Source organism: Myotis brandtii, unplaced genomic scaffold (assembly GCF_000412655.1).
Source record: "Myotis brandtii unplaced genomic scaffold, ASM41265v1 scaffold1138, whole genome shotgun sequence".
NCBI classification, from domain to species: Eukaryota; Metazoa; Chordata; class Mammalia; order Chiroptera; family Vespertilionidae; genus Myotis; species Myotis brandtii.
The window spans coordinates 519,544-531,842 of record NW_005353920.1 but is presented as its reverse complement, the minus strand read 5'-3'; the positions used below and the strand labels follow the sequence as shown (position 1 = coordinate 531,842).

At 42.1% G+C, this 12,299-nt stretch overlaps 1 protein-coding gene across 1 annotated transcript; it reads left to right on the top strand.

Annotated features, from left to right (window-relative positions):
• The first annotated feature begins 8,285 nt into the window (after window positions 1–8,285).
• On the top strand, window positions 8,286–10,715 carry LOC102242188 (protein SPT2 homolog). The gene has a single exon (XM_005857826.2). The coding sequence runs from the start codon at window positions 8,330–8,332 to the stop codon at window positions 10,304–10,306; it is 1,977 nt and encodes a 658-aa protein (XP_005857888.1). The 5' UTR covers window positions 8,286–8,329; the 3' UTR covers window positions 10,307–10,715.
• The last annotated feature ends 1,584 nt before the right edge of the window (window positions 10,716–12,299 follow it).

Here is a 12,299-nt window from a genome sequence, read left to right as displayed (position 1 = left end):
CAGAGTAGGGCGGATAGGGAGGTTGTGGCCCCGCCCCCTGTCACACACAGAGCTGCAGGGCGATCAGGGGGTTTGGGCGCTGCCCCCTGTCACGCTGATCCAGTGCCAGGAGGCCTCGCGGCTCCGCTGATCCCGGTGCTGGGAGGCATATTACCCTTTTACTATATAGGATAGAGGCCTGGGGGCCGGCTGGTTTGCCCTGAAGGGTGTCCTGGATCAGGGTGGGGGTCCCCACTGGGGTGCCTGGCCAGCCTGGATGAGGGGATGATGGCTGTTTGCAGCTGGTCACACACCCTTCAGGGTGGGGGTCCCCACTGGGGTGCCTGGCCAGTCTGGGTGAGGGGCTGAGGGCTGCTTTCAGGCTGGCGGTTGTTGACTGAAGCTCCCAACCGCTCCTTTTTTTTCTCTTTTTTTATTTTATTCTGGGCCAGCTTTAGCTCTGGCTCTAGCTCTGAGGCTTCGTATCTGGTTTGTTTGCCGTTCTATAATCGAAACAATGTATAACTTCAGCTCTGAGATCCCGGCAGGCTGAAAGCTGGTTTCTGGGGTTTTGTTTAGCTACTACATTTGCAACATAGTACATAGTTGCTTAGAGTTGCAACTCAGAGGCCGGCAAGTCAGGCGGGGAACGTTGGAGTCTGCAGTCACTGGAGCAAGCAAGCCTCATGTTCGCTTCCAGCTGCCTGGCTGCAGGCCGCCATCTTGGCTGACAGTTAATTTGCATAAGGATATGCTGATTAGCCAATGGGAAGGGTAGCGGTTGTACGCTAATTACCATGTTTCTCTTTTATTAGTGTAGATCATTCAACTTTGAATCCCACCAGTGCTTTATATTTTCTTATTTGTTTCTTTATGTTATTTTAGGCCATTATTGTCTTGCATCTGTGTCAGTGAACTTGGATTTCAAATGCATCACAAAAAAATAACAGAAACCACCATTTTAAGTAAACCTATCAAATGTCATAATACTTTGTAAAATAATCAAAGTAAAGCTATGATCAGAAGCAGGATACATGCTAAATAGAAGCACTTTGTACATGAATGTTTTCAGGTCGGGTCAATACTCACCTTTTGATTACTAATACTGACATTAATTCATGACAGTCTGTCTTCCTGGCCTTGTTTCTTATAATTTTAGTACATTAGTGCCCCACATACCCTCATAAGGAATGTAATAATGTATTGAAATGTCTTCAATGCCAACTACATATGGTGATGATGAGCCTTTTATATATTCAGCTGCACAACTAGCTCCATCTTCCTGAAAATTCATGAATCAATTGCTACTTTCCCAAATGCCTTCGCATATCATTCTGCTTTAGAAAAGTTTATATTTTTCTTCTGTATGTAAGTGAGTAAGGGGGAGAGGGAAAGTATTTGAATTAATAACAGCTATAATTTATTATTTAGGGAAGGCATATTATTTTTCACTGAATAACATAGCAATAGATTAAATGCTAACTAGGTAAGGCTATGTAGACTTCTGGTTGGGTCTACATGAATAAAAAATACTTTTATTTAAAGTATTATTATGCAGATTGATGTAAAGGAAAGCTGAAGCATTTCAACTCTGATATGTATTTTATGCACATTTTTTTCCTTTTCTTCTTAGAGTTACATAAATAAGGTTAGCTTGGCCTTAGTAGAATATTTCTCATAACCATGGTTATGTGCATCATAATTGAGACAAAATTTTCAATAAACACCAGTGAGAACATATAGGATATCTAATAAATGAAGAATTAGCTTCCTATAGTTTTAGCAAATTTATCAAGCTTATAATAGAAATTTAAATTTTGGATGAATCTTTAAGGAACAGAATAACAACATTAAATCTTTTAGATGTCAAAAAATTCTTTCAAATAAATTATAAATATATGATAACTCTTTTTACAAATACATTTTTATTGATTTTTTTTTTAGAGAGAGAGGGGAAAGGAGAAGGAGAGAGGAAGAAGCATAGATGTGAGAGGGGAACATCGATTGGTTGCCTCCTGCATACCACAGTCTGGGCATGTGCCCTGACTGGGAATCGAAACAGCAACCCTTTAGTGCTTGGGACAATGCCCAACCAACTGAGCCACACTGGCCAGAGCAGATATGTGATAACTCTTTTTTTAAAATATATTTTATTGATTTTTTTACAAAGAGGAAGAGAGAGGGATAGAGAGCCAGAAACATCGATGAGAGAGAAACATCGATCAGCTGCCTCCTGCACACCCCCTTACTGGGGATGTGCCCGCAACCAAGGTACATGCCTTTGACCGGAATCGAACCTGGGACCCTTCAGTCTGCAGGCCGACGCTCTATCCACTGAGCCAAACCAGAGAGGGTTGTGATAACTCTTAAAGTGAATTATGGAAAAAATGTTTATAGCCTTTTACTTTCTCAGCCAAGTTCACAAGTGCATAACATTATATCTCAGTTTGAATTGTTTAACTTCACTAAACAGTTTAAACTGACTTGGTTGGAAATAAAATTTTTTAAAAGGTGATGACAGTTTAGCCCAGGCAGAGAAATTGGCATGCAGAAAGTAAATGGGGGAAAAAAGAGAAAAGGGAATCATTTAGTATCTTCTTAGTCATTTGAGACGGCTATATAGTAGAATAAAAGGACAATGCTTTTAAGAAATGAGCCTAGATCCTAAAAGATCTTAATTGCCAAAGAATTAAAATTTTATCAACAGGGTATGAGGAGACTCAAAAGAGTTTAACCAGAGAAGTAACAGAATCACATTTTCATTTTTTAAACATCATTATAGAGACTTTACTAAGAATGGATTTGAGGAGGAATTGGTATAGGGAGAGGTGGTTTGTAAGTTTAGGTAGGGCAAAGCACTTTTTCGTGAAAAATTTTTCCTCAAATAAATTTGAATCTTGAGTAGTATCCTCAAATGATTATATCCATATCACAAGATTTTATGGATGAATTGGACATTTAGAAGCCTGCATTCTAGCCCCAGGAGTCTGAAGCAGGATATGGAGAAATATTCTGGACCCAGGTTTAGCTTAATGTTTGCAATAGAACAAGGAAATTCGGAAGCAAGCAGGACTCCACTGTTGTCTATGATGAAAACAATACAGATATAATCATCAATTTATTAAGAGTCTAGGAAGAAGTGTCTTGAAGCAGCAGGCAAAGTGCAATTGAAGAAATCCACTTTTTGTGATTTTTGAAGCTCTGAGGGATGCTTTGTTAGAGGGCCAGGGACCATCATTCTTTATTCTAAGGCATGAGACCTATCTACAGTGGATGCAAATAAAAACTTGTTAAACGTTTCATGTCCTCTCCTACGAACACATGCACACACATAATTATACAAAATAACAGGGTCCAGCCCTAGCTGGTTTGGCTCAGTGGATAGAGCATCAGCCTGTGGACTGAAAGGTCACAGGTTCGATTCCGGTCAAATACCTTGGTTGTGGGCTCGATCCCCAGTGGGGGGCATGCAGGAGGCAGCTGATCAGTGATTCTCTCTCATCATTGATGTTTCTATCTATCTCTCCTTCTTGCTTCCTCTCTAAAATCAATAAAAAATATTTTTTAAAAATAACAGAGTCCCTACTGCCCTGACCGGTTTGGCTCAGTGGATAGAGCATCGGACTGCAGACTCAAGGGTACCAGGTTCTATTCTGGTCAAGGGCATGTGCCTTGATTGCGGGCACATCCCCAGTGGGGGGTGTCCAGGAGGCAGCTGATCGATGTTTCTCTCTCATCGATGTTTCTAACTCTCTATCCCTCTCCCTTCCTCTCTGTAAAAAATCAATAAAATATATTTAAAAAATAAATAAATAACAGAGTCCAACTTAGAGTCCAGAAAATAAAAGATGACTTTAAATTTATGGTTAGGAAAAAATAGTGTTTACTCCAAAAAGGAATTATTGGAAGTCATATAGTCTCATCAAGATAAGGTACAACAAAACCAATGAGCAAAGGTGTTCTCTGAGAGACAAGTTATATGCTGTTTATGATTTTCAGTTTCCTAAGTGTACCTTTGCTTAGTAATTATTCTATACTAGTAGCCCTGAGCACAAATCCATGTGCCAGTAGCTCTCTGCAGGGCCTGGCCACTCCGGGTCCACTGCCCAGAGGCTCTCCATGGCCCAGAGGCCCATCCGTGCCCCAGCCTGGCCAGAGGCCCATCCGCAGCCAGGCATGGAATGCTTGCCTTGTTGCTGGAGCGATGACACAAGCATTCACCACCCTCCCCACCGTCGCTTCGTGCCCGCTGCCCAGGTGCCCTCTGAAGCTGGGGTGGACTGCTTGCCTGGTCACTGTGGCGAAGAAGCAACCATTTCACCAGGCCACTCACGCTGCCCACTCTCAGCGGCTGCCCCCCAGGACTGGGGAACTCCAGCAGGGCTGAGAGGACTGGGAGCTGCCATCTTGTGGCTATGGGTGCCGCCATCTTTGTGATGGAGTAATGGTTAATTTGCATATTACCCTTTTATTATATAGGATAATAAAGTTTAATATGCAAATCAACTGAATGACAGAACGCTATGACACACACTGACCACCAGGGAGCAGATGCTCAACTCAGGAGCTGCCCCCTTGTGGTCAGTGCGCTCAGCCAGAAGCCAGGCTCATGGCTGGCGAGTGGTGGCAGGAGCCTCTCCTGCCTCCACTGAAGGTGGGCGGTAAGGATCGAGGGGCCCCAGACTGCAAGAGCCCCAGACTGCGAGAGGGATGTCTGACTGCTGGCTTAGGCCTGATCCCCACAGATCGGGACGAGGCCAGCAGGCGGACATCCCTGGAGGGGTGGGTCCCAGACTGCAAGAGGATGCAGGCCAGGCTGAGAGACCCCACCTAGTGCATGAATCTCATGCACTAGGCCTCTAGTTAGTATTTAATAATGAATTATCAGAGAAGGATATGCACAAGACAAATGTCAGGCTATTGCTAGATCTTAGGATAGACAACTCACAAACATGTGAAAACTTCTCTTGAAATTAATACCAAGGAGTAAAACTATTCTTCTGTAAGAAAAGAGAAAACCACTTCCTAATTCCTCCATGAAAGAGAGCAGGCTGTCAAGAGGCCAGATGTGAGATTCTGTATTTCCCTTTCCTTTTGTCAAGGATCTGTGCTGTGTCACAGCCTGGCATGTGAAGGAAGGTTCAGGCAAGACTGGGGTTAGGAATATGGCAGCTTGCATGTGGCAATAACATGAGCAGCAGCAGAAAATGCTCGGTGGAAGATCATGTAGGTTAAATGTTAATTATCCTCCTCATTTTTCTTTCTTTTAATAAGAAAAAGAAAATAAAAGGTATCATCTGCCATCAGACAGGATACCAACCAGAGAATATGATTCTTCAGGCTTTTCAAGCCTGCACCCAGCATAGGTTGGGTGAATCCTAACTCAATAAAACAGATGTTCTTATAAAAATGGGACATTGGGTCACAGAGACTGGGCAGAGGAAAGACAATGTGGAGAAGCTTTTTCTTTTGATGTAGTCCCCTCTGTTCATTTTCTCCTTTTTTACCCTTTCCCTAGAAGATGTATCGAGAAACATTTTGCTGCAAGATATGTCTGAGATTTTGCTGCCTATAGTTTCTTCCAGGATTTTTATGGTTTCACAACTTACATTTAAGTTTTTTTATCCATTTTGAGTTTATTCGTGTGTGATGTAAGTTGGTGGTCTAGTTTCAGTTTTTTGTTTATTTGTTTATTTTGTTTTGTTTTTTTTGCATGCGTCTGTCCAATTTTCCCAACATCATTTATTGAAGAGACTGTCTTGACTCCATAGTATGCTCTTGCCTCCTTTGTCAAATATTAATTGATCATAATGGTTTGGGTCAATTTCTGTGTTCTCTGCTCTGTTCCATTGATCTGTATGCCTGTTCTCATGCTGTACCAGGCTGTTTCGAGTACAGTGGCTTTGTAGGATAATTTGATATCCAGTATTGTGATTCCTACTACTTTGTTCTTCTTTCCCAAGATTACTGTGGTTTAAAAGCTTCTGCACAGCAATCAACAAAAATGAAACTATCAACAAAACAAAAAGGGAGCCCACTGTATGTGAGAACATATTTGCCAATGATACATTTGATTAGGTGTTAATTTCCAAAATATATAAAGAACTCATTCAACTTAACAAAAGGAAGACAAACAATGCAATTAAAAAATTGGCAAAGGGCCCTGGCCAGTGAAGTTCGTTCAGTGGATAGAGTGTGGGCCCATGGGCTGAAAGGTTAAGAGCTCGATTTCTGGTCAAGGGCACATTCCAGGGTGGCAGGTTTGATCCCCGGCCCAGGTCAGGTGGCAACCAATCGATGTGTCTCTCACATCAATGTTTCGCTCTCTCTCCCCCTCCCACCCTCCCTTCCACTCTCTAAAGAAAGCAATGGAAAAAAATCCTCAAATGAGGATTAACAAACAAAACGAACAAACACAGAAGAAAAAAAAATTTGGCAAAGGACCTAAATAGATGTCTCTCCAAAGAAGACATACAGATGGCCTAGAGGCATATAAAAAATGTTCAAAGTACTAATGATCAGAGAGATACAAATCAAAACAACAATGAGGTACCCTCTCACACCTGTCAGAATGGCTACCATCAACAAATCAACAAGTGACAAGTGCTGGCCAGGATGTGGAGAAAAGGGAACCCTAATACACTACTGGTGGGAATGCAGACTGGTGCAGCCAGTACGGAAAACAGTATGGAGTGTCCTCAAAAAATTAAAAATGCAACTGCCGTTTGATCCAGTGATCCCACTCCTAGGAAAATATCCTAAGAATCCCAAAACACAAATCAGAAAGACTATATGTACCCTTATGTTCATAGCAGTGCTATTTACAATGGCTAAGATCTGGAAATAGCCCAAGTACCCATCAGTAGATGAATAGATTTAAAAAGCTGTGGTGCTTTTACACAATGGAATATTATCTATAACAATAAAAGCATAATATGCTAATTACATCCTTCTGTACATCCTTCCAGATGAAGCCAGGGCTGCAAGGGAAGCCCAGGTCCCAGGTGCCAGAGGGAAGCTGGTGCCAACAGCTGGGGGAAGGAAGGCCTACTCTTGCATGAATTTCGTGCATCGGGCCTCTAGTGCAGCTATAAAGAGGAAGGATCTCTTACCTTTTGAGATAGCATGGATGGACCTGGAGCGTATAATGCTAAGGGAAATAAGCCAGTCATAGACAAGTATTGCATGATCTTGCTCATCTGTGGAATCTAACGAATAAAATAAACTGGTGAACAAAATAGATCCAGAGATATAGAAGCATGAGACACAGTGACAAATCTCTGAGGGAATGGGGGAAGGTGTAGGGCAGGAAAAGATTAACCAAAGAACAGATGAACACATACAATAGTGTAGTGAAGACCTTGGTGGTGGGTAATTTAAATCTTATGAATTGTTTATTTCCAGAATTTTTCATTTAGTATATTTGGAATGCAGTTGACCATGGATAACTGAAACCAGGGAACACAAAACTGCAGACAAGGTGAACTACTATATAAGCAAGTAGTTATATACTCAAATATTTAGTTTGTTAGTAGTTGAATTTACACAGTTGTAAGCTGGGACAAAGGAGAGGAGATTTACACTTATTAGCTCAAATCAGACCCCTTTTTTCTTAATTTGAAATGTACCAGAGAAACAACTGACCATAAGTCTAATCATAAGGAACAAAACGTTTGAGAATAATTTGCCGGAAGCCAGTCCATCCTTGCTGCTTGACACAGTCCCTGCAGGGAAGAAACATCTGCACAGCATATGTTTCAAGGGACCTGGCGTATATGGCATACTGTTCTTAATATGTTTGCTCCTCTTTTTAGTGCTATGTGTTTTAACCAAGGTCACCTCTCCGAGAAAGGTTGTTTCCCCGGGTGGTGATTTTTCCCTGGAGTTAGGGAGGGAATAAAACCCCTTAACTAAGTGCCAGGCGGGTAATTAATCACTTTAACTATGAACAATCAGGCTTAAGCTACATAATCTTTACTTAGGATAATCTCCTTCAGTTACTTCCTTGTAGCTTAATAGAACAATAGAGTAACCTTGGAATGGAGATAAGAAACGCCCTAACCTTTGGAATAGAATGGATAGGATTAAAATCAACTGGTATAAATACAGATGTAACGACAATAAACACAGAACCTGGCTGGAGATCCTGGCTAGAGAACCTGGCTAGGCTGCTGATCAACTGAACACTGTCTCCCTGTCATTCCTTCTTTGCCGACTCTGTCCACACCTTTGGGAACCCCTGGACCTGCTGGGGTTGGACCCCAACAATTGGCGCCCAAACGGTCGCCAGAGTAAGATGCCTTCTCCCTCCTCTCTGAGAGCCTGGCCCAGTCTATCCGATTCGGTCAACATGGATTTCAGGGAAATTCTCATGATAGCTTCTAAAGGACAAGGAGCCAACAGCATACCGAAAAGGTATAGTTTGGCAGTGGGTCCTGCCAAAAAAGACCCAAAAGTTAAGGGTGTCCAGCCAGCAGCTGTACAAGCTTTTCTCAGAAGAAAAGAGGAGGAGCTCAGACGAAAAGCCTTAGAGGAAAAAAGGAGAAAAGAAGAACTAGTGAAAAAGCGAATTGAGTTAAAAAATGACAAGAAAGCAAGAGCTATGGCCAAGAGGACAAAGGACAATTTCCATGGTTACAATGGGGTTCCTGTTGAGGAAAAGTCAAAGAAAAGACAGGCAATGGAAAGCCATGGTCAGGGAACAGACCAAGAGTATGAGATGGAAGAAGAGGAAGAATTCTTAGAATACAATCAAGCAGCATCAGAGCAGGAGTATGAAGAAGAGCAAAAACCTCCTCCCAAAGTTGAAAGTAAACCAAAGGTCCCCCTTAAAAGTGCCCCACCACTCATGAACTTCACTAACTTACTCAGGCTGGCTGAGAAAATGCAGTATGAACCAGTGGAAATCAAGGTGGTGAAGAAAACAGAAGAGCGGCCTATGACTGCACAAGAACTTAGGGAGCGAGAATTTCTTGAACGAAGGCATAGGAAAAATAAACCTGAGGCAGATGCAAGACTACCTCCAACCAAAAAGGCACCCTCTCAGACAGAAAGTATGGGCACAAAACCTAGCAGAGTTTCTGGGAACAAGCATCCTTCCTCCAAGGGTACTCCCCTTCCTTGTGATGAGAAGAAATCCAGACCCAACGTAGCTAATGAGAAACATTTAGGTTTGTTTTCATCCAAATTCTTGCCAGGAGAGAGTACCAAAGCAGGATCTAGCAACTGCCCCCAACCCTCACTTTGGAAGGACCATGACAGGCCTGTTTTCAATGGGGCTGGAAAGACCCACTCGAGCACCTATTCACCAAGTGTTCCAAAGACTTCTGCTAAAGGGACGCAGAAATCTGTTACTGAGAACAAAGCCAAAAAATCTCCTCCACATCCTAGCCATTCCAGACCTGGACCCGTGGTCACCCCACATAAGGCGAAGAGTCCAAGTGTCAAGCAGCCAGGCAGCAGTTCCAGCCCAGCTCCTGGACGGCCCAGCATAGGGAGTGTTCGGCCTACAGTTAGTTCTGGCTCCGTGCCCAAGCGCCAGGATGGCAGCTCTAGCTCAGGACCTGAGCGATCCGTCAGTGGGACCAAGAGGCCAGCCAGTGACTCAAATCCTCCTGGAAGGACAGGTGGCTCTGGACGACCCATCAGTGGCTCAGGTGGTTCTGGGAAGTCAGTGATCAGCTCTGGTGGCCCTGGGCGGCCTGTGCACAGTCCACATGACCGACGACCAATGAGTGGCTCAGTGCCCCCCGGGCGGTCAGTCAGTGGCTCAGTTCCAGCTGGACGGACTGTCAGTAGTTCAGGCCCTGGAAGACCAGTGAGCAGCTTGGGACCTGGGCGAATAGTTAGTAGCTCAGGTCCCCCCCATAAGCCCAAATGCACTGTTGTCTCAGAAACAATATCTTCTAAGAATATCATTACCCGGCCCAGCAATGGACAGATGAATGGAATGAAGCCTTCCTTGGCTGGCTACAGATCTGCCCAAGGTCCTCAAAGGCTTCCCTTTCCTAATGGTTACAAAAGACAGCGAGACTATGAAGAGGAGGAAGATGAGGACTATGACTCTGAAATGGAAGATTTTATAGAAGATGAAGGAGAATCTCAGGAAGAAATATCCAAGCACATTCGCGAAATCTTTGGCTATGACCGAAAAAAATACAAAGATGAAAGTGATTATGCCTTACGTTACATGGAGAGTAGTTGGAAAGAACAGCAGAAGGAAGAAGCAAAGAGTTTAAGACTAGGTATGCAAGAGGACTTAGAGGAAATGAGACGGGAGGAAGAAGCAATGAAATGCCAAAAGGTCAAGAAGCTGAAAAGACGTTAGCTGCTGCTTTTATTTATTTTTGTGAAACTCTGGAGACACTCTACTGCAAAGAAGTCCGGCCTTCAGACTGAAGAAGCCCATTCTCATTTTAGATTTATACTTGGGTCCTCAAGGACAAGGAATGGATATTGTATATTTTGAGCATAAAGTATTTTCAAATACTTTCCGGGGTGAAATCTGTAGTGCAGATGACATAATGCCCAGTGAGTGCTCTTAGGAAGTTAACTGCTCACAGGTGCCGGCCTTGATCCTGATGAGCTATGCACTCTAATGTGGGCCCACTCAACAGTCAGCCAATCTTCTTTTGTTCCTTTGCTATTTTAAAAAGGAAAAAAGATTGCCTCTTGACTTCCATAATTCTGTTGATGGGTGAGTACGGCAATGGCCGGCTCCCAATCAAACGTATTTTGTCTTTAACATGGGGCCCACTCAACAGTCAGCCAATCTTCTTTTGTTCCTTTGCTATTTTAAAAAGGAAAAAAGATTGCCTCTTGACTTCCATAATTCTGTTGATGGGTGAGTACGGCAATGGCCGGCTCCCAATCAAACGTATTTTGTCTTTTTATGAGGAATCTGGCCCTTCCATGAATGTTGCCAGGAATAAAGTCACCTGTTCTAATCTATATGTTTGGATTGAGAACTTGAAAATGTAGAGTAGGCTTTATAATTATATGGATGTCATCTCTGTGACTTTGAAGTAAAAAGTAGAATAAATTATATTGTATTCTATATTCATGGATTGGATGCTGAGCATTCTTATTCACTGATTTAGGTGATTAGGCAACTAACCAAAAAAATTTCAATTTAAAAAACAAGCTATGCCATTTGGTATAAGAATATTCTTTTCCAAGTTTTCCTTTCAGATTTATTGTAAAACAGACAATGTTACTGGGCTGAATTTTATCTAAAAAGTCATTTTATATTGAAGAAAAAATATTTTATTCAAAGATTAGAGTTGAAAGAGTAATAGCTTAAAAAATAAGCAAGTGACACCTGAGGTGACCCTTATTCCTCCATTATAAAGATACTTTGGAATCCAAGGTGCCCTTGTATCTCTTGATGTTAATAACTTTGCATTTTTATCTTTAAATTTCTTAGCAATTAATGGCAAAAACAAAAAACTAAATTCATGTGTATCAAGAGCACCACCACCTCTTTTTACTCATATTGCACTTTTATTTCAAACTATGCACTGTGCTGATCAACGGAACACTGTCTCCATGTCATTCCTTCTTCGCCACTCCGTCCACACCTTCGGGAACCCCTGGACCTGCTGGGGTTGGACCCCAACAATAATTTTAAGTTTTAAACTTGAAATAACAGAATTGCCTTTTAGAGCAAGGAGAGCAGAAAGCAGAGGAAGAAATTGTTACCTTATTAGCCAGCAGGTTGTGCATGAGTATCTGTATTTCATAAATCCTTTTGTTGTTTGTTTACTATTGTAATTATTTTGTGTATTTTTTAAATAAATCTTTTTGTTAAGATTATTACAGTTGTTCCTCTTTTTACCCCCATAGCTCCCCTCCACCCAGTTCCCACCCCACCCTCTGCCCTTACCCCCCCAATCTCCTCATCCATAGGTGTACGATTTTTGTCCAGTCTCTTCCCACCCCCTCACACCCCTGATTCTATTATATTCACCAGTTTACTCTGCTCATCAGATTTTTTTATTCACTTGATTTTTAGAATCACTTGTTGATAGATATGTATTTGTTGTTCATAATTTGTATCTTTACCTTTTTCTTCTTTCTCTTCTTATTTAATACCTTTCAGCATTTCATATAATACTGGTTTGGTGGTGATGAACTCCTTTAGCTTTTTTCTTATCAGTGAAGCTCTTTATCTGACCTTCAATTCTGAATGATAGCTTTGCTGGATAAAGTAATCTTGGTTGTAGGTTCTTGCTATTCATCACTTTGAATATTTCTTGCCACTCCCTTCTGGCCTGCATAGTTTCTGTTGAGAAATCAGCTGACAGTCGTATGGGTACTCC